Consider the following 22,984-nt stretch of genomic DNA (forward strand, 5'->3'; position numbering starts at 1 on the left):
ATACGTTTGCTGTCATTAAAACCTAAAGCAAAGCAACTCGGAGTGATGACTACTCATTCTTTTGGGCTTCCACGGCCAAGAAATGGAGAACCAATTGTCCAATTTGATTTCTCTTGTCTCCTCTTGAGTGGCAAGGCAATTCCTGCACAAGTTTGTAAAGTGCTTTGGAAGCTTGTGGATGAAAGACGTTATAAACACACCCGATGTTATTAGTACATTACTATGGAGCATTACGTGGAAAGGCTGTCACTGCGTCGGGGGTAGGTTGAAGGCATAGCCCTTCCTGAAGAGGGGAGGAAAAGGAGAGGACAGCCCCCTTCACCATCCGAAACGTTTGGCTGGCCATCTTTTAGGTTGGGTTATTTTTTAAACCGCAGCGAAACCCCACGTGAAAAGTTACACACACGCCCCATACGAGGAGGACTTCCACAGTCCTCATCCCTGCAGGGCCGGGGGTCCCGGGAACCGAGGAGCGGAATGCTAGGGGTTGGGCCTACACCCCAGGAACGTGGACGGGGGTGCTGGGACCGGCGAAGGGGCCCCAGCCGCAGCCGACGCCCGCGGGGCCCCAGGAGGCGCAGCTCCGGGGCGGGGGCGCGGCGCCGGACAGGGGCGCGGGGCGCGGGGAACGGCCCGGGAGGCTGCCGCGCTGGAGCCCCGCGCAGCCCGGTTGCCTGGAAGGCTCGCGCCCCGCGGCCGGCGGCGTGGGGGAGGGGAGGCCGGGCCTGCGGCCTGTTGGGGGAGTTCAGCCCGGGCCTCGCGTGCGGCTTTCGGCCGGGCCCCCGGCCCCGGGGTCCCAGGCGGCGAGAAGCGACTCACCGGAAAGGCCCGGATCCGCATCTTGGTGTCCTTCCGGCTGCCCGTGCCTTTGCTCAGATTCGACATGGTGCTCGTCCCCTCCCCGGCGGCGGCTTCGGGTCGCACTCCGAGGCGCCGGTGTCACATTTAAGGCGGGCGGGCAGGCGAGGGGCGACGCTGGGGGCGGCGGCGGCGGCCCCCGGGCTGGGCTGGGGAGCTGGCCGGCCCCTGGGCGGCCGCGGCGGGGGCGGCGGCGGCTCGGGCTCCGGCGGCTCGGGCTCGGCTGGGGGGCTGCGCTGGCGGGGCGGCTCCGCGGGGTCCTCCTCTCGACCGGCTCGGCTCCCTTTATCGCGCTCCTCCGCGATGGCGGCGGCGGCGGCGACGGACAAACATCTCACTGCGCAGGCCGAACGTCCTCCTCCTCCTCCTTCTCCTCCTCCGCCTCAGCGAGACGAGATCCGGCCCAGAGGGTGGAGGGGGGAGGAGGGAGGGAGGAGAGCCGGAGAGTGGAGAGATTGGGGGAAGGGGGGGTGGGAGGACGGGAGGGGGAAGCGGGCGGCCGCGGCGGGGACGCTCAGATCTCGCGAGAAGAGGGCGAGCGCGCTGCCCTGGGTGGGGCGGGGCGAAGCCTGGAAGCGGGAGGGGGCAACGGGAGGGGAAGAGAGGAATAGGGAGTTGGGGAAGTGGGAGGGGCCAGCGGGGCGGGGAGGTGGGAAAGGGGCGGGACCGAGGGCGGGAGGAGTAAGCTGACTTTTTGAAAGGGGAGCGTTGGAGACCGGATCCTGGGCGGAGGTGACTGCTGATTGGTGGAGTGCGGAGCCGGTGGGGGTCCTGTTCACGTGGACGGAGTGGGCGGGGGAAGTTCCGAGAGCCGGAGCAGGACTGTAGTAGGCTGGGGTTCCGCTGGGCTGGGCCCGGCGGCGCTGCGATGGGCTGGGGTGGGCCGGGCCGGGCCGGGCCGAGCTAGGGCGGGCGGCGGGTAGTCTCGGGGAGGAGTGTGGGGTGCTAGCTGGATAACCACGTCCTAGAACTGGTTCCTGTGTTTTTCTAGGGCAGGTGTACTAGGGATGGGTACTTGAGCAGAAGCCAGAAAGTTGAAAGAATAGTTGTGTAGGAGTTACCTGCAGTGGCAGAAATTAGGGTCCTGTATGCCTAACAAGGTATTCGGATTGGATATGCACACCCCAGCTGTCAGGATTGAGAAGTGGAGGTTTTAATCCACAGATTTTCCTTAAACTGCAGAAGTTCTTGATTTACTGATATTTTCTGAGGGACCCAGGACTTATTAGTGTCAATATTTCTTTTTCTTTACCGTTGAAGTAAAATGACAACTCCCTTAATGGAGTGCACTATTTTGGTAAATGGATGATAGAAACCTATCTTTAATCTGACAAATCATTTTTATCATTATGAGAGTGCCATAGGTTTTGAAAGCCAAAATTTTTTGTCTTTGATTTCAGTTTGCTGATAATTTCGGGCAAAACTTTTTGGCATTGTGGTCAAAAAGTTTAGTTTGATTTATCAGTTTTGCTTTGCATTTATTACGAATTTTATTTCCTAACTTAACTCTTTGCTCAGTCGATGTGGTATTTGAATTTCTGACTCTGCAGAGGAATGTGTGAATGCCCACTAAAGTTTGTGATCTCACGTTAAATAAGAACTTATTACTGAGATGGGTATCTACATTTGGAAGCTGCAGTATTAATACTTTCAAACTTATTTTTAATGCCTTTTTAAACAGCTGGAGTTCAGTACTTTTGTAGTATTTGGAAGCTGGGGTTTTTTATACTTTAAAAAAAATAAGTGAGCTGAAATACACCTTTTGATTGTTCACTATAAGGTTGAATTTGCCCTAATTACTTTAATCCTGATCTCTAGATTTAGTTATCAGAAAGTATTGTGCTTTACCCCCTTCTTAGTTGAAATGCCCCCATTGGAAACATAATATTTTCTTGTTTTGTTTTCTGGTATTGCTAATAAAACAGAGCTTAAGAAACAAGGATGTTGCTTAAAGCAATATCTATGTAAATACTGAAGCTAAAAATAGGTCAAGAATTTTGTCCATAAGGTAAGATTGGGAGGGGCTCTGATTTAAAGGTAAGATACTGTGAGTCTTGGGTAGGTGTTTATAATCTCTATGCTGATTGAACCTGCATTTCCATAATCACTAAACTGTATTAACAACCAATGTTTTGTGTTGGTCATAGTGCTCTATGGCCACTTTCTCTGTAATATAAGAATATATGCTCCAGGGCCATCTCTGCCACTTTTTTTTTTTTTTTTTAATGTATATGTCTTTTGGGGCAAGGATTGAACTATTTGTGTCTGGAGTTTCTCATCTGTAAAATGGGGATGAAAATAATACTTCCCCTGAGTTCCTCTGGTGGTTCAGTGAAAGCAAATCCAACTAGGAACTATGAGGTTGCAGGTTCGATCCCTGGCCTCGATGGGTTAAGGATCCAGCATTGCTGTGAGCTGTGGTGTAGGTTTCCGATGCGGCTTGAATCTGGTGTTGCTGAGGCGTAGGCCGGCAACTGTAGCTCCGATTAGACCCCTAGCCTGGGAATATCCATATGTCGCGGGTGAGGACCTAAAAAAAAGCAAAAAAAATAAAAAAATAAAAAACTAATAAAAATAATAATACTTCCTCCTTCGGCTACTCTGAAATATATTTTTAAAAGCCCTGAGAGCAGTGCACAGAGTAGCCACTTAAAACTTCTTGGCTGTTATTATCATGGGTAATTAAGATCCAGATTACACTATCTTCTTTATTCAATATGTGGTTTTCTTTAAAAATGCTGTATACATGTATAAAATGGATCTTATTTTGAATCTAAACTGGTCTCCCACATTTGGATTTCACAAACCAGTAAAGTACTTTTCAAAATCAGTTCACATTTGGCAAGTAGGAGCATTAAGAAGGAATAACTAACTGAGAGTATAGACTAGAGTCAAAGATTCATTGTCTTATTTCTTCTTTTAAGTATTTTAACTGCAGAAATGGTGGAAGGTCAATCTTTGAATAAAGAGCCCGTTCTTTAAACTGATTAGCGGAGCCTCAAAGAACAATGCTTGAGCTGATTTTTCTCCTTTCACTGTGCAATTGAAAAAGCACTGTGGGCCAGAATTTAGGAGCCCCCTGCATCAAGGCATATTTCCATGTAATTGTGAAGCATATAATCACCCTTCAATTTATTTGTTTTATGAACCCAGATTTTCATATTTTGGTTTTGCTTAAGCAAAATTTAGCTGCATTTAAAAGAATCACTATCAACTGTCTTCCGTTAGGCTTTTAAACCACAAAGACCCAGAAAAAACTCTTCAACATGAATTCGTATGCCACTGCTGTAAAAAATTCTGCTGCTCATATATTTGTTCATTTGTTTATTCATTTATTTAAGAAATATTTACTTAATAGCTGCTATAGGTCAGTCACTAAGGTGAATAAGACAGATGAAACCTGCCATCACAGAATATGTAGTCCCCCCCCCCCCCCCCCCCCCGCTTTCAGAATTTGGAAACCACAGATCCAACTTGGATTTGGCAACGTTTTATACATTGCAATCCAGAAATCAGAGCTTTTCCTACCTGGGAAACCAGCGTCCTGCCTATGAAATACTTTCTAAAGCAGCAGTAGACCATTCTTCTATGTCCAGTGGTATTCCCTGACTTGCAAATAGCAAATGAACTTTCAGGATATTCGTTTTTCTGCCAAATGCCCTCTGATCTAGCAGAGACAGCAGTGTTGGAATAGGAACTCACTAGATGTTACATGCCTGCCAGTTGGTATTCCTACTTATGCTGACCAGGTCCTGACACAGGAGAACAGCGGCCCCATTCCCATTTATTCGTTTGGAGCATGTGCAATCAGAGAAACTGGGAGATTGAGTGAACCAGTCCCTTTTTTACATCCCAGTCTAGAAATAAGCAGTATGGGTTGTGAGAAGCCAGTGAAAGGCAATAGCTTCTTCTTGGCCATGAATTTCTAGGCGTCCAGGATACCAAACCACAATAGTCACTGTATCATACCTGCTGATTTGATTGTGCAGGTATTGCTTATTAAAACAACTGACAGCCTACCAGTGCATTTACAAAGTTCTGATCAATGTCTTTGAACGAAGACTGTGTTAGGGATAGGTGCATGTTTTTCAAATTGAAAGGGGAAGATTTGTGGGTATTATCAATTCCTTGAGGAGTTCCCGTCGTGGCACAGTGGTTAACAAATCCAACTAGGAACCATGAGGTTGCGGGTTCGGTCCCTGCCCTTGCTCAGTGGGTTAACGATCCGGCGTTGCCATGAGCTGTGGTGTAGGTTGCAGACGCGGCTCGGATCCTGCGTTGCTGTGGCTCTGGCGTAGGCCAGTGGCTACAGCTCCGATTAGACCCCTAGCCTGGGAACCTCCATATGCCGCGGGAGCGGCCCAAAGAAATAGCAAAAAGACCAAAAAAAAAAAAAAAAAAAAAAATTCCTTGAAAATAAGGGCTAGGTTGTCTATGTTCCCTTGTCTCCTCCAGGCATCTAGTAAGTATTGTGGCTGTTACATTTGTACATATTTAGAGTAGTAGCATTCGTATGTGCTTCATAGGATGACATAGGAGTATCTGATAGAGAACATAAATCACAGATAATTACGTATATAAAAACTATAGATCTTCTTCATGCATCTTCTCTACTTTGCCCTCACCATTTTCTTTATAAATATACACATCATCAAGAAGCATATAATATCTGCATGCATGAGACAAGTTACATATTGAATTAAAGGAAATCTTAAATGCCTGTTATATCATAAAAAATCATCTCAGGGAAATATGAGGGGGATAACTTAGGGGGTTAGGATTGACATATATACACTAATATATATAAAATAAATGATAAGAAGGATCTACCATACAACACAGGGAAATCTACTCCATACCTGTAATAACCTGTATGGGAAAAGAAGCTGTGTATGTGTGTATATATAATTATCTTTGCTGTACTCCTAGAACTAACACAACTTTGTAAGTCAACTACATTCCAACAAAATTTATTTTTTAAAAAACCTCAATCTTTCATCACATTGTCATGCTGAACAAAATCATCTCACTGGCAGCTCCAGAAATCTTCTAGTTGGCCTGGACAGTGTTCTGTTTATTCCTAATTTATCCAGTAAATTAATATTTTGGAAATAAAAGTATCTATGTATACAACCAACTAACCTAATTTAACAGCATACATATTCTCAATTAAAAATTATAAGCATTGCATTCATGTAATTTTATTTTGAAGAAAAATGATTTCCTCTTACTGATAACAGTAACTGTACCAGGAAACCTCCAGGGGACAATTATGAATATGTATTACTTTCATTCGTGACAAGTAAAGTGCATGTTGAAATTTATAACTTATCAGCTCTGTCTTTGTGAGGTAAGTTAATCTTGGAGATGAGACAAAGCATGGTTCCAGAGAGATGCAAGTAAATAGTCTAAATTTTATGCTGGATGTAATAATTCTGTGGATTATAAATATAACAGTCAACAAATATAATAAAATAGTATCTTTAAACTTCTTCACTAAGCTATTTGTCTTTACTTCACAGTAAAACTATATTCTTTATTCTCACATCTTCAGCTAGTAAAAATCAAAATCTTAATAAAGTAGAGGAGTGCTGGTAGAGATGAAGAATAACCTTTAAGAGACTAACAGATTTTTGTTTGTTTGTTTTTAAACTATATGTAATTTTATTTGTCAACCACAGCTCAGTAAAGCTGGAAAAAAAGAGAAAGAGACAGTAACATCACAACAACAAAAAAAGGACAGAGACTAACAAATTTTTTAGAAAATTGTTGGGGCCAATTCTTAGCCTCAAATCGATATAATCAGTTAATTCCTAGCAATAAGTTGATCTGAAGTTATTCCTGTCTGAATCTTCTAGTTCTTAAGTGGCTGTCTGTTGGGCAGAAGACCCATTGAATGGGTGGTTCTAAGAAAGGAGCAACATAGACACCTGGTTAAAAATGAAACCATCAACTTTATATCTAACTCAGTTAAAAACCTTATAAAGATTTTTCATTCATAAGACCTTTAGATATGGTACTTCTCTGCCACTAGAATCCTTGTTGAGAAGTGTATTTCTGCATGAATTTTCATCTTTTGGAAAAAGTTGCTTTGGATGCTTGAATTGTTAAGGCGGTGTCACATTATTTTATCAGTTACTATTTCTGTGTTTGTCCTCGTTTTTTGGGGGGTGGGTTGGTTGCTATTAGCACCCCGATTTTTTATTTTAAAGGATTTACCCATTGGATATGGTCTTGGTGGGTAGTGGTGTCCACTTCCTATCATAATAGCCAAAGGGGCCTGATCCTCCCTCTCCACTCCTTAGCTCAGCCTACGGATGTATCATGTAGACTTGGCCAATCTGACTTTCTTCTAGAAACTCTTGAATAGGTGGCTGAAGGACACAGGGACAGTTGGAGGGCAGTGCCAGTGGGTAGCCTGGGCTCCTCCCACTGAGTGACTATAGTTGTCATTCCTGCTCCTCAGCTTTCCACAGGTCCTCGGGTTCCTGCCTGTTCCCCAGCCCTGATCCTCCCACCTCCCCTCATGTCTGTGACTCCCAGCATGCCTTCCCCCAATTCCATCTTTGCTTAAAATAGTCAAAGTTTGTTTCCGCTGTGTATCAGTCAGGGTCCTGGCAGGAAACAGATGGCCCACTCAAACAGGGAAATTGAGGCCAGTTTAATTCAGAGACTATTTACAGAAGTGTGGGCAAAGCTAGGGAGTGATCAAAGGATGATGAAGCATCTCAGGACCAGCAACAGCAGGGAGCCTTGCACCACTTCTAGGCTGGAAAGGCTAAGAGGAAAAGTGGCCACCAGAAGCTGGAGAGAGAATTCTCTCCGTAGCTATGGAATAGGGTTGCCAGACAAGCTGAGGGCTTAGGATAAGACCCAGCTACTGACTCAATGGGGAGGTAGCCCGGAGACAAAATACCCTAGCCAGGGTCTTCTCCTTCCCTTGGACTTCTGGCTGGTGCCACCCATTGGATAAGGCTACGTGGAAGCTGGAATGTGAGGAAGCACATTGGTGGAGTCCATAAAGGTCAGCCTTCCAACACAGCAGAATGAAGAAGGGTGGAGATTAGATCTTCAGAGCACACAGGGGGCGTTCCCATCGTGGCTCAGCAGAAACCAGTCTGACTAGCATCCCTGGATGCAGGTTCGATCCCTGGCCTCATTCAGTGGATTAAGGATCTGGCATTGCCATGAGCTGTGGTGTAGGTCGCAGACTTGGCTCGAATCTGGCACTGCTGTGGCTGTGGCATAGGCCGGCAGCTGTAGCTCCGATTCAACACCTAACCTGGGAATTTCCATATGCCGCTGGTGCAGCCTAAAAAGACAAAAAAAGCGGGGGGTGGTGAACAAGGAATGTCAGTGTTGAGTGCTTGAGAACAAGACTTTTGACTGATAAAAAGGGAAATATACACTCACATCCATTTTTTAAAGCCCCCTCTTAGAGTTGTCAAGTCTGTGCACTCTGTAAGGAGGTGCCTTGCTGAGGAGGTCCACAGAGGCTGATATCCAAGACACATGCCCTTGCAAGTTCTGTCATTACCTGAAGGAAGGAGCACCTGTTTCCTTGAAGAGCATGCCAACTGCCTTCTAAGCTATGGGCTAGTTTTCACTGGATGGTGGGCAGGACCCTTTGGTCGTTTCTAATTTGCATTAAAACCATCATATAGATGAGCAGCAGCTGTGCATTGCCAATACACTAATATTTTATTGTTATTTTTATTTTACTTTTTGGCCACACCTATGGCAGGCAGAAGTTCCCTGGGTCAAGGATCGAACCTGTGCTGTAAGCAGTGACAACACTGGATTCTTAACCCATTGAGCCACCAGGGAATTTCCACCAATACACTAATATTGTAAACCATGAAATAGTATAGCACCGAGGTTAAGCATGCCAGCTATGGACTCAGACTACATGGATTCTTTTTTTGTTTGTTTTTGCTGCTTAGGGCTGAACCAGCTGCATATGAAAGATCCCAGGTTAGGGGTCAGATCAGAGCTACAGCTGACAGCCTATGCCACAGCCACAGGAACGTGGAATCTGAGCCGCATCTATGACCTACACCGCAGCTCACAGCAATGCCGGATCCCCTACCCACTGGGCGAGGTCAGGGATCGAACCTGTATCTTCATGGATACTAGTCGGGTTCATTACTACTGAGCCACAATAGGAATTCCCAGACTACATGGATTCTAATCTGAGTTTACCATGTATCAGGTGAGCCCCATTTATTCTTATTGGTGAAATTAGGTTAATAATAATGCCAACTTCACAAGGCTAGTGTAAGGATTAAATGAAACAATGGAGATAAAGTATTTAGCATGACACCTAGCATGCACTTTGCACTCAAAGAATATTAACAATTGTTTTATGGTTCATTTCTAGTACCATTTTTGACCTACATTCTGGCAGCCGCCACCACATCCTATTTGCTTGATCTATTCCCAGATAACCAGTCCCATCATCCCTTACACAAGTGGCTCCCTGTCTTCCGTATCTGGTACCTGTACTTCCGTCGTCTCAGTCGCATCACTTTCCAACCAGCACTCATTTTCCCTGCAACTTTCACTTCGCTGGGCCTGTTTTCTAGTGGCCTCTTAACTGTGGAGGACGCTCCCAAGTCATCTGCCCTCTCAGGGAGACGCAGGAGCAACAAGTGTCCCAAAAACAACCAAAAAGAAGAAACAACGGTGGGGCTCTGCTTTGACTTTCAAGCCATTTCAAAATCTTTAACAAATTTTAAATTGTCAAGATAGCCTCTCTGTAGTTAAAAATTCAGTTTCAATACAATTCTAGGAAAATTTTAAATCTATTATGCTTATTTAAGTAATTTATTTATTTTGTGGTCACACCCACAACATAGGGAGATTCCCAGGCTAGGTGTTGAATCTGAGCTGTAGCTGCTGGCCTGCACCACAGCCACAGCAACACGGGATCCAGGCCACCTCTGCCACCTACACCACAGGTCACAGCAACACCAGATCCTTAATACACTGAGCGAGCTCAGGGATCGAACCTGTGTCCTTATGGATACTAGTCAGATTCGTTTCCGCTGAACCATGACGGGAGTTCCTATATTCTTTTTTTTTTTTTTTTTTTTTTTGGTGTTATTTCCCATCACAGTCTGCTTTAGGAGATTGGGTATAGTTCCCTGTGTTATACAGTAGGACCTTGTTGCTTATCCATTCTCAATGTAATAGTTAGCATCTACTAGCCCCAAGCTCCCAGTCCGTCCCAGTCCCTCCCCCCTGTTATGCTTATTTTAAGGTTAAAGGATGGACTTTGAAAAATAAACACACAAAGCAGTGTAACCTGGCTGTCCCATCTCATGATCTGTCTTATATTGCGTTCTTTCTTTCCAAAACATACAAATGATAAACTTTGGGTTTGTACATTATATATGCTGCAATTTGTCATCATTTGCACTTCTGCAATCCTCTCTTCGCTGCCATGTCACTTTTGTCATGTACAAGAGGGCAGCAAGGCTGGACCTTACATCATTACAACAAACTGACAGGTTATGAATCTTATGTTAGCATTAGGTACATGGCAAATTAAATTCATCCCTAAGATTTTGATTGAAAGTATGATGCTATATTATCTGTATATTTCTTATGTCTGTTGCTAAGAAGTCAGTTCTTTCTCCATAATTATATCCAAACTTTTAGAAGTAAAAGAAATGGTCCATATGGCTCTAGTTTGATAAAACTATTTACCGTCTATTTTTGGTGAATTTACACATCTACCATCTAACATCGCACTAACCAGTATGGCAACAAGTGACCATGCGTAGAGATGGAGAAAAATTACAGGTGGATTGATTATAAGCAATAGCACTTTTTAAAACAAGCCAGCAGGTTGTACTTTATATAAATACCTGGCATGTTGTCTGAACTCAAAGAATTTTAGCAGTTATCAAATTATTATATCAAAGCAATAGAACAATTAAGATTTCCTATAAACATAAGTGCACCTGAATCAACTAAATTATTTTTGTTGCATGTATCAGAAAACCAAAGTGAATTTGGCATCTGCCACAATCAAATCTATTATCTCGTATACAAGAAGTTAAGAGTTATTTTGTTTTTGTTTTTTGTCTTTTTAGGGCTTTACCTGAGGCATACGGAAGTTCCCCAGCTAGGATTCAAATTGGAACTGCAGCTGCTGGCCTACACCATAGCCACAGCAACACCAGATCCAAGACATGTCTTTGACCTACACCACAGCCCATGCTAACACTGGATCCTTAACCCACTGAACCAGGCCAGGGATCGAACCTGTGTGCTCATGGATACTTGTTGGGTCACAATGGCATTCCCAAGAAGTTCAGAGTTAATATGGGTTCTAGGCATGGCACATCATTACTCCAGACCAGCTTCATCAGTCTTCCTGGTCCTGGCCTTGGGCTGACAGGGTGTTGACTGAAGCCACTATTTGTTTCACAGATGCAAAAAAGTCCAGACTAAAGAAAGACAAGAGATTGTCTCTTTCTTATGGCTCTGTGGGATGAACTAGGATACTGTTCCCAGAAGCAATCCCATAAAACTCTCTCTGGGCTTATTGGCCCCAACTAGATTACCCATCTATTTTAATTCAGTTCATAGCAAGGGAAGTGAGCCTATTTTATACTAATCATTGGGGTAGTATAGATTTTGGAAGTCAACAAGCTGCCACACAGTTATCTCTGTTTGAAGAGATATCACATGGAGATTAATATGTTTGAAGGAGAGGCAATTGTGTGTGCGTGCGTGTGTGTGGACCCACAGAAAGGTGCAGCTTGTTTCTAAAAGATACTCTGGATATGCGCATTTATACAGACACCTGCACGCTTCTCTCTGGGGTCCCAGGCTTCACTCTCAGAGGTGCCAGGGAAATTTTCTTCTCTGCTCCCTGCTTGCACGGGTTCTGTATCTCAGGAGAGCCACAGGAAAATGAGGAAAAGGTGGTTGACCGCACAGAGCAACTTGACAAGGGATGAAGAGGCTTCTTTACCTTCTGCAATGCCCCCCTCTAAAAACCAAACAGGGCGAGCCATATGCACAAAAACACCAAATTAGCCATCAGCTTAGGCGGGCAAGACAGTTAGCTATGGGATATGGGTTAGAGGTTCCATGCTGTCTCTCCAAACCTCGTAGCACTCCACTCTGAGCCCCAAAACCATCAGCTCCATTATTGGATAGGCATGTCTAAAGTTTTTTCAAAAGTAAATCCTTGGGGGGAGAAGCCACCACCCCCTTAGCATTAATTATTACACCATAGATACTAAGTGGACCTGGAAACAAGGTCCACTAGCTGGGCAGGATCATGAAAAAGGAAAAAATAAGTTTATCATTTTTCTTAGATTCCCTATAAGACAAAAATGTCTATGTAAAACATACGGGAAAATAATGCAACAGTGAGATTCAAACATATGCCCTACTGGAGTCAGTATATGAGGAAGAAATCAGGAGTTGAGACTCTCAAGAGAGGGACCCATGTGGCTTTCTGGGAACTCCTCTTTTCCTGGTGTGGCTCCTGGGGAGAGTCCTGGAATTCTGTTCTTCACTCCACTTCCTGATCAGAGATTGGCTCCCCTCCATATTACCATGGAAATTAATCAAGACACCTCCAAGAATGAAGTGTGACCTTGGGTTCATTTTAGACCCTCCTAAGGGAGTGGGTAGGTATGTGAGAACTTTGTGTTGGGATACTTAGCCTAGAAATGTTTGTACTAGGTTGATGCCAAACTGCTTATTAATTATTCTGGAACCCTTCTTGCTCTTGATCCTGTCTCTACTCCTTAGTATCAAAGTTGTGTGTGTCTCCCAAAGATGTAAAGAGCTGGTATAACAAGAAACCTTTACTTTGGGAATAGATGTTAGTATTTTATATTTAGGTTAGATCGATTCTTAATCTGTTGTTCTTTTACATTCACAAACTTTCTAAAAGTAAGAAAATATCTGATCTTTATAATTTATGAATCACTATATGGTACATATGTAACATATAATGCTGTACACCAATTATACTTCAATAAATAAGTAAATAAAAAATATCTAAAGTACAGTTTGCAGGTGTTCTTAGTTGGGTACACTACTGCAAAGGAAAGGAGGCTACCATTGATTAAACATCTACCACATGTCTTTCATGCCTCAACTTTTCTCACTTCATTTTTAAAGCAAGCCTGCATATTCGCTATTACTAGCATCACCATGAAGAGCTCTGGGTTCAAGCCCAGGCACTGTACTCATTAGCTGAATGACTTGGGTGCTCCTATAGAAGGAGGATGTGTAACAATACCTACCTTGTGTGGTTGTTATGAGAATTAAATGAGTTAAGGAAACTCCAGTGCCCTTGGGTCAGCACCTTGCAAATTATAAGCACTTGGTAAATCTGTTGTTGTTTTATTTTTTCTTATTTTACAAATCAGAAAATCATGTCTCAAAGAGGTTAAGTAACTTGTCATACTGAGAAAGGTTAAGTCATTTGCCTCAAGTCAGTCACTACATCACTAAGTTATGAAAGAGGGATTCAAATGCTTTTATCTAATTTTAGAGTCATCCGATTCTAGAGTCTGCACGTCTCACAGGTATGTCATTTTTCTGCTGAATCATCTATTTCACATATTCTTCCATACAGGGTAATGGGCAAGTTGAGAATAAAAATGGTTTTTTTTTTTTTTTTGGTACCTTATTGAGTGCTCTTCTCTTGGAGGGGTAGTAAGCAAATGTTGCTGAATGACTAACAGATGGAAAGTCTTTGCTTAAGACCCTGGAACTACAGTTGGCCCTCTGTATCCAGGGGGTTCCCCATCTGGGGGTTCAAGCAACTGAGTGTTGGAAATATTTGGAAAAAAATTACAGAAACTTCCAAAAAGCAAAACTTAAATTTGCCACACACTGGCAACAATTTGCACAGCACTTACATTGTATTAAGTATCATAAGTAATCTAGAGGTGACAAAGTTTGCCAGAGGATGTGCATAGGTTATATGCAAATAAACACTTTGACATTTTACATAAAGGACTTTAGCATCCATGGATTTTTCTATCCATGTTGGGTCTGGGGCCAGTCCCTTGCGGACACAAGGGATGCTCTATACTTTGTTGCCATTTTGAGTGATGGCCTGAAAATGTAATAATACTCTATCCATTTTATCATAATCTTTACTTAGGAAGACCATCTATATGTGCCTTAAGACATAAATTGGCTAGGAAAAACTGAATTTTGCCAGATACGTTCTTCTCACATGTTAGAGAAAGGAACTTGTTTCAACAGAGGTTTTGGAGCTAAATGAATTTCTTTAGTTCACTGGAACATGTAGATATATATGAGGGACTCAGCTAGGATTAATTGTTGCTTTTTTCCAGTGGAACTTTTTTTCTATCCAAGGTATACTTTGTTCATCAAATCTATTATGAGAGATGGGAAGAGAGTAGGTGTGAATTATAAAACATGCTGAGCAGGTGCTCTTTAGGGGATAATTTTGTTGAAATCCTTTTTCTTAGCATACACCCAATAAAACTCAAGATTGTCAATTCTCTTCCTTCAATAGAGGATCTCTTCAGGCATCTTTCCCTTAGTGTTGTACATGGGAACTACTGAGTTTAAATGCTTTGAAATTGTGGAATCAAAAGTTGAAGAACCAAAAGGAAACCCTCCTACACTGTTGGTGGAAATGTAAATTGATACAACCACTATGGAAAATAAAATGGAGGTTCTGCAGAAAACTAAATCTAGAACTACCCTATGATCCAACAATCCTATTCCTGGGCATATATCCAGACAAAAAAATAATTCAAAAAGATACATGCAACCCAATGTTCATTGAAGCACTATTAATAATAGTCACGACATGAAAACAACCTAAAAGTCCATCAAGAGATGAATGAACGAAGCACATATATGCAATGGAATACTATTCAGCCATAAAAATGGCATTCACAGCAACATCGATACATCTTGAGACTCTCATACTAAGTGAAGTAAGTCAGAAATAGAAAGACAAACACCAGATGATATCACTTATACGTGTGGAATCTAAAATATGGCACAAATATACCTATATGCAAAACAGAAACAGACTCACAGACATTGAGAACAGACTTGGGGTTGCCAAGGGGCAGAGGGAAGAAATGGAATGGACTGGGAGTTGGGGTTTAGTAGATGCAAACTATTACATTTATTTATTTATTTATTTATTATTTATTGTCTTTTCTATGGCCGCACTCTCAGCATATGGAGATTCCCAGGCTAGGGGTCTAATTAGACCTGCAACTGCCAGCCTACACCACAGCCACAGCCACGTGGAATCTGAGCCATGTCTGCGACCTACACCACAGCTCACAGCAACGCCAGATCTTTAACCCACTGAGCGAAGCCAGGGATTGAACCGGCAACCCCATGGTTCCTAGTCGGAGTAATTTCCACTGTGCCACAATGGGAACTCCAGACTATTACATTTAGAATGGACAAGCAGAAGTTCCCGTCGTGGCTCAGTGGAAACGAATCTGACCAGCATCCATGAGGATGCAGTTTCTATCCCTGGCCTTGCTCAGTGGGTTAAGTATCCAGCATTGCTGTGAACTGTGGTATAGATTGCAAACACAGCTTGGACCTGGCATTGCTGTGGCTGTAACGTAGGCTGGCAGCTATAGCTCCAATTCGACCCCCAGCCTGGGAACCTCCATATGCCACTGGTGCAGCCCTTAAAAAAAAGACAAAAAAAAAAAAAATAGAATGGATAAGTAATGAGGTCCTACTATATAGCATGGGGAACTATATCCAATCTCTTGGGATAGAACAGGATGGAAGATAGTATGAGATAAAGAATGTATATATAACTATGTCACTTTGCTATACAGTAGAAATTGGTCCTATGTTGTAAATCAACTATATTTTAATAAAAAGTAAAAAATATTTGGAGAACAAGAATGTGACGATTGTCATTGACCTGCAGTATTCATTTTATTTTTATTTTTGAAGTCTTCTTATTACACATAAATAAGTCTTTATTTTTGAAGTCTTCTTATTACATATTTATAGACTTACTTTTATTCTTTTTGAAAAATTGAGATAAAATTGACATTTAGCATTCTATTTGTTTCTGCTGTACAACACGATGACAACATGTGTATACATTGTGAAATGATCATCACAATAAGTCTGGTTAACATCCATCACCACACATAGTTACAATGTTTTTCATGTGCTGGACTTTTTTATTATAGTTTACAAATAGACACACAAATGGATTTGGATATATGACACCAAGATCAAATTGAACATGGCCAAGTAACTGACCTATAAGGTAAGATTTCCCTTTGGCACAACAATTTTAAAGGCATTGCAATGCATTATGTTACAAGTTACAGCAAATATAATTGGTGATTTCATTTTGAATATTTAATTCATCAGAGAGTCAATTTAAAATATTTATTTCACCCTAGACTGTAAAAATATATGCATAGTTTTTTGTATGTGAAGTTTTACCCCAAATGGGGAAAAAAGGCCCCCAAACAATGTCTGGACTCTATTTAACAATAAGCAGGCTGATACGTTTAGGAGAGAAGCATATTCATATTTTCCACTGAACTTCAAATACATCAAAACAGAAGGCTTCCTGGGTGGATATAGGAGTGGGTAAAACAGATATGTGATGACACACATCTAGAAAAATGTTAATTGTAGGATCTAGGTGGTGGGTAGATAAATATTCACAGCCTAGGTCTTTCAACTTTACAGTAGTTTTGAAATTTTTCAATAAAATATTAGAAAAATATGACTACAATGATTAAATTACTTAGAGTCAGACTTAATTGAAGAGTCCAGGATGCGCATATATTATAGAAGTCTCACAGTAAGTGAATTTGATGCATGAAAATGTAGACTGAATGATCACGATTGCAACTTATTGAGTGCTTAGTGTGTGCCAGGCACTGAACAGAGAGCTTAATAAGTGTTATCTAATTTAATGTAATACTCTCAAGTATTGTTTGAGCATATATAAAATCTTTATTTCGCAAATTAGGAAAAGGTGTGAGAAGAGTTATATAACTTGCAGGAAGGTGTGTATCCAGTAAGTGACACAGCTGAGAGTCAAACCACATCAGTCTGCTTCTATGCTAACATATTAATCACTGCACTCCAGAAAAGGGAAATCTGACTTGGAGATATTTAGAGATTATCAAGTTCGTTGTTCCCACCCCTTGTTACAAATGAGACAAAGGGGCGGCAACACTAGAATCCCAGAATTTGTACTCTTTGGCCAAGGCTTTTGCCACTAGTCGTAATGTCTCTCTAAGTGCAGTTGTTTTACAAAATGATACACTATAGGATTCCTTTAAGTAACACATTTCCATAATGCACTGCAACCATAATTTGATGTAGTAGAACTTGATTTATATACTTTTTTCAGGTATCATATATGTCATCAACAATGGCACCCTGATGCTATAAACAGTATGTCCAAAAATGTAACATTAGCTTGAGCTTTGAATGCACCGAAATTGTGGCATATTTCCCTGATGGGAAAAATGCATGAAATTCTGAAATAAATATGTATTGCATCCATTTGAGTGAAAATGCTATAATTCTGATAATTAGAGAGTTTTTTCATAGATCAAGTCCAAACTCATGAATTTCTGGGACCTTTTTTTTTTTAAAGCAGTGATTGATTTACACAGTGCAATTCACCTTAAAAATGAACATGGAAAAGGGAAATTGAGCAGAGAACGTATTTATGCCTTTTCCTCCATTTCCATCCTTCCCTTCACGCTAGCTTGTGTCTTTAGTTCTGCTCCCAAAATTCTGACATAGGAGCATGGCAGCATTGAAGAAATGTATAAAACCTCTAAATTGTTTAGGTTTTAAATTCCGAGCAGTTGTCTGTCTACTCTAGTGCTATTGGTCAAATGTTTGGTGGCTTTGGGGTAAGAAGTTCTAGGTTTGACTTTAGGATCCACCACTTGCTAGATGAGTATAGAAAAGCTCTTTATCTTCTGAGTCATTTTTCCATCAGCTATAAAGTACTTAACTGACAAGATTATTGTGGGCATCAGAGGAAAATGTGTTTATGCTTTGAAAACAAAATAAAAAAAACGTAAAAACTAAGAACAATGCAATAATTTTGAAAATTTACCATTTTCTTGATTTTGCCATTTTTTTGTGAGGCATAATTATGTTTCTGTCATGTGATGAAATTAGGAATGTCGTTTTTGATTTCAGAACATAGAATACAATTCTTCAGAGAGCTCTTGCATATCTGCACACCTCTCGAGTGAGGCATGGATTGCTTTTATTAAAGACTATCTTTGTTGTTGTTGTTTTCTTTTTTTAGGGGCACACCTGTGGCATATGAAGTTCCCAGTCTAGAGGTCTAATCAGAGCTGCAGGTGGTGGCCTATACAACAGCCTCAGCAAGTAGGGATTTGAGCTGCATCTGCAACCTATGCTTTAGCTTGGGGCAATGCTGGATCCTTAACCCACTGAGCAAGGCCAGGGATAGAATCCCTGTCCTTATGGACACTTTAACCTGCTGAGCCACAACAGGAACTCCATATTACAGATTATCTTTTAAAGACTTTTGGATAGCTAACATCCAAAATGTTTTGCATTTTCTTGCAAAACAAAGAAAATGTCTCTCTGAAGCCAAAAGCAAGCATGTTTATTGTCCTGTATAAAAGGCTTGGGTTCCCTAACCTCAGGGTTTCTCTCCCCTAACACAGTATACTGCATGTGCAGTTATCCACCTGGGCTTGTCAGTGCCGCCCTTTGGGAAGTGGGCCTTGGGGAGCTGGGCCAAATGAAGATTCTTTGGCTACTGCCATTGCTGTGTGTCATAGAGTCTTTTGTCTCTGACCCAGGAATCTCATGTCTTCCTCCAACCAGGAAACTGTGGCAGGCTAATTTGTTTATTGGCAAGAAAAGTAAAACTGCAGACCCTTCGCAGTTCCTGAAAAGAAGTTGGAATGTAAAATTGAGACAAAAATTCTTCCTCTTATCATGACTTGAGATAATTTTTACAAAATATTTATCATCAGAGAATGGGCAGTATATTGTAGGCATTAAACACTTAGACTCTGTGGCCAGACTTCTTGGGTTCTAATCCTGTCCAGAGTTCTTTTTAGTAGGAACAAACTCTAAGAATAATGAAATGAGAGAAAACAGTTGATGGGGGCATAATCCCTGAAATCATTGGTAAGGATTAAGGAAATGAGAAAGGGGAGGGAAGAGTTCCTGCTGTTGCATGGTGGGTTAAGAACCTGACATAGTGTCTGTGAGGATGCAAATCTCTAGCCTCACTCAGTGGGTTAAAGATCAGGCGTTGCTGCAAGCTACAGCCTAGGTCACAGATGCAGCTTGGATCTGGCATTTTTGTGGTGTAGAACTGCAGCTGCAGCTGCAATTCAACCCCTAGCCTGGGAACTTCCATACGGTGCAGTTGCACCCTTAAAAGAAAGCGAGGGGGGGGGAGACAACCAATTAATGATGAATTTTCAAGTAAGTTATAATCATGGAACTGTGGGTCACAAAAGTTTAATCCCACTTGGGAACTCTTAGCAGGCAATATAGAACACGTGCATCTGACTTATCCTGTCTGAAAGGTGAGGAACCTGAGATATTTTATACCAAATCCCATCCATCACTGATCTAGCACTCTTGGGAGGAGATCGGGTCAGATTTTAGTTCTGGGTTTTCTGGCCTGTTTTTCTACAGCATAAAGTGCCCACAGCAGGCCCTAGCAGTTAGAATTAAGGCCTGGGTGTGCACTGCATTGTTAAGACCAAGGGAATATTGTTGGCACATACATGGCCTTTGCTACAGACATCATTTATCAGTATATTCTTAGGAAGTCACTAGACTTGAAGCCCTGGTTTCCTCCTCTCTAAACTGGGAATAGGAGTTCCCATTGTGGTTCAGTGGTTATGAACCTGATTTGTATCCATGAGGATTTGGATTCAAGCCTTGGCATCATTCAGTGGGTTAAGGATCTGGCGTGGCCATGAGCTGTGGAGTATGACGATGGCTTCAGCTCTGATTCGACTCCTCCCTGGGAACCTCTGTATGCCATGGGTGTGGCCCTAAAAAGACAAAAGACAAATAAAATAAAGTAAGATAAAGGGAATAGTAAGAGCTCCAACCACATAAGGTTTATATAGGTTTAAAAATTCAGTCGTGTAAAATACTTAAAGTAAGCCACAGCATTTTGTAAGCACTTAGTAAGTGTTGGCTATTGTTATAGAAAAAGATGACATTTATTGATTGATTAATATTTCATCTATATCATTCTCTGACATTCTGGAGGTGGACTTCTAATTTCCGGACATCAGAAAGTCTTATTTTAGTAAATTCCTGAGCTGGACGCTTATAGATTCAAGGTATATTTATATTTGCCATTTGTCAAGGGCCAACACTGGCTGCCTCATGGGAAGAACCAAGAAAGATGTGTTTAAAACTTATTATTCCTATTTAAATTTCCTTAGAGAATTTATGGGGCTAAGCACTTCTGAACTCTTTAATTTAAAGATTTACTGCTTTGTCAGAGAAACTAATTAAATCTTATTTGAAGTGTCAGTAACACAGCGGCTTTAAACTCAATTTTCTATTCTTCTATTATGGGAATGAGAATATAAAAGAGAAGTGTATTTTAAACTCAATTTTCTAGCATTATGTATCATTTATGTCAGACTCCTGCGAATTGGCATCATAGCAACTATGGAATTCACCAAAACAAAGCACTCAAGAATTTTAGTAAGCCTACTTAACTTTTGATTAAGGTAAAACTCTGCTATTAAGCTAAACACACGAGTAGGAAATTACAGTTTATCAAGGAAAAGACGTATTTACGGGAACCAGCTCTTTAAAGGTCTATAGATTCACCTATTTTCTATTCTAATAAAATCCCCTAACTATACATACTTCCTTTTATTCTCCCCAAGCAGTCTTCTTGGCTTGCTCTGCTCTGACTTAATCTCTTATTTAAATAACTCAGTCATATAAATGTGTATATATATATATTTGTATTATATGTATACATACATCTTTATACTGAGACACATATGTTCTTATATTGAGTCTTTATATTAAGGAAATTGTCTCAAGAATTTCTCCCCAAATCCTTTTTTATTTTTTGCACTTGCTAGTTTAGGTATTATTTTCTTTGTCTAAAATCTGCAGATATCTTAATGCAACATATATGGGCATAGATGTGAATATGAAAAAAATTAAGAAAATTAAAATGTTTCTATAATTATCTTTTCAGTATTTAGACTGAAAGAAAATTAGCCGTAATTTTTCACATTAGAATGTTAACAATTTTAGTAAGATAAGGTTTTTGGGTTTTTTTTTTTTTTTTGCTTTTTAGGTCCACACCCATGGCATATGGAGGTTCCCAGGCCAGGGGTCGAATTGGAGCTGTAGCCACTGGCCTATGCCACAGCCACAGCAACTTGGGATCTGAGCCGTGTCTGCGACCTACACCACAGCTCACAGCAATGCTGGATCCTTAACCCCCTGAGTGAGGCCAGGGGTCGAACCTGCAACCTCATGGTTCTTAGTCGGATTCATTTCCACTGTGCCACAGTGGAAACTCCAGATGAGTTTTTTTTTTTTTTAGCTACATTTTTTTTTCTTTTTCCACATTTAAATGTCTTACTTTTGAATTCTATTGAATGGCGGTTGTTTTTATCGTAAACGAAGAAAAGTTAGAAAAACCCCTAAACTTTCTTTTCTTCCGTGAGTCAACTTAAAAAAATTTTTTTTGATGTCTTACTGCCCTATAAAACTGTTCTAAGTCAGAAGTAGGGTAAATTTTCCTATAAATTTAATTCATATATATTATGACATTATTTCTGCTTCTTGACATTTTCTAGCCATTTTCTTCCTCACTCACAATCAGTTTAATAAGATATATTGCTATAGATGAGATGAATGAAATGTTTTTATCTTAACAGACCTTTAGGAAGGAAAAATTAATGAAATTCATGATTTAACCTAGGCTTTTATAAGGAAAGCATAACATAAGTCAAGTTTAAAAATAAGTTAAAATTGTATTACAGATTTATGGATGTTAAGAAGTTATTTTAAATGCTTTAAATAGTCCTTTAGTGCATATATGTAATTACAAAAGTCATGTATCTTAGTAATAACTGATTGAATTATCTCTTTGCTACATTTACTTAAATTTTTAAAATTCTTCTGAATTCTTTTGAAATGTAGACATCAATTCAAATCCTCTGAAAACCCATTCCAGTTCTTACCTTCTCTTTGAATTCCTTCTAGGACTTTAAACTCCATTTAAAAAAATTCAACATTTGTTCCTTTACTTATTAATGTAATGGTATTTACTGAATGCTTACTCCATGGTAAGCTCCCGGAGTACCATGGTAACATGGCATGCCTCCTGGTTAAGGAGACAGTATAGTAATCACATAATGCCACCAAAATAGCCCATAAGAGACAACGATGATAGGTGCCATGTACAAAATCAGGCACCATGAGAGCATAGTTTAGGGAGACCCGACCCAGCTTTGGAAATAGAAGACTTCCTTAAAGAAGAGACATTTGAATTGAGATCTGAAGGATGTGGAGGAGTCAGACATAAAATAGTGGTTCAGGCTACAATGGCATCTGTAACCTGAGACAACATATGGGATTCTGTATCCAGATTTCAAAGTTAAAATAAGCAGCACGTTATAATTAATGACCCCAACCCCTCTAGTTTTATTGGAGACATGCACTGCAACTATCTGGATCTTAAGTTTTTCTTTTATTAATACAACAGATTATAATGTCAGCTCCGTTTCTGAGAAAATTGCTCTAAGCTTCGGATGAACTAGGGTGTGAGAAAGTGTTGTTTTTTCCACATAATAAGAGCTTTGCACAGATCCCATTTATTATTGCTGCGATCTTTGTTATTTTTTATTTTCACATAGCAAGTGGGGGAAAAAACCCCATGCTTTAGAGAAAGGGTTATTTTGTTCTCTGTAATGAAAATATCTAGGAGTTCTTGTCCAATTGTTTATTAGCAAATAATTTTTACTAAGTGGTTCCCTGATAAAGCTGTCTCCTAGACTCAGACTAAAGGAAAACAGATCTTATTCGTCCCTAAGAGAATCCCTATAGCAAAGATGCAGTCAACATAGACAACATA

General features: G+C 40.9%; 1 protein-coding gene and 1 long non-coding RNA gene across 8 annotated transcripts in view; one reads left to right on the forward strand and one right to left on the reverse strand.

Moving 5' to 3' along the window:
* The window catches only part of CUL3 (cullin 3), a 94,823-nt gene extending 93,594 nt beyond the window's left edge, over nucleotides 1-1,229 (reverse strand). For 2 of the 4 annotated variants that reach the window (XM_021075737.2, XM_021075736.2), the window contains exon 1: nucleotides 820-1,229. In XM_021075737.2, the coding sequence (XP_020931396.1) occupies nucleotides 820-885 (66 nt within the window). In that variant the 5' untranslated portion in view covers nucleotides 886-1,229. The remainder of the gene's footprint in view (nucleotides 1-819) is intronic. The other 2 variants (XM_085001313.1, XM_085001314.1) reach the window with 2 other exon arrangements.
* Nucleotides 1,230-1,532: 303 nt separating this feature from the next.
* LOC102163217 (uncharacterized) overlaps nucleotides 1,533-22,984 on the forward strand; it is a 58,719-nt gene continuing 37,267 nt past the window's right edge. Inside the window, exons 1-2 of one of the 4 annotated variants that reach the window (XR_014830533.1) lie at nucleotides 1,533-1,590; nucleotides 16,062-16,141. This is a non-coding gene — a long non-coding RNA (uncharacterized LOC102163217). Of the gene's footprint in view, nucleotides 1,591-2,293; nucleotides 2,867-8,868; nucleotides 12,517-16,018; nucleotides 16,142-22,984 lie in introns of those variants that run through there. The other 3 variants (XR_014830535.1, XR_014830534.1, XR_014830532.1) reach the window with 3 other exon arrangements.

Source organism: Sus scrofa, chromosome 15, assembly GCF_054392235.1.
Source record: "Sus scrofa isolate SSC_HxYL_T2T_F1_AM1 chromosome 15, Sscrofa_HxYL_maternal_Yorkshire_Landrace_v2.0, whole genome shotgun sequence".
In the NCBI taxonomy this organism is placed as follows: domain Eukaryota; kingdom Metazoa; phylum Chordata; class Mammalia; order Artiodactyla; family Suidae; genus Sus; species Sus scrofa.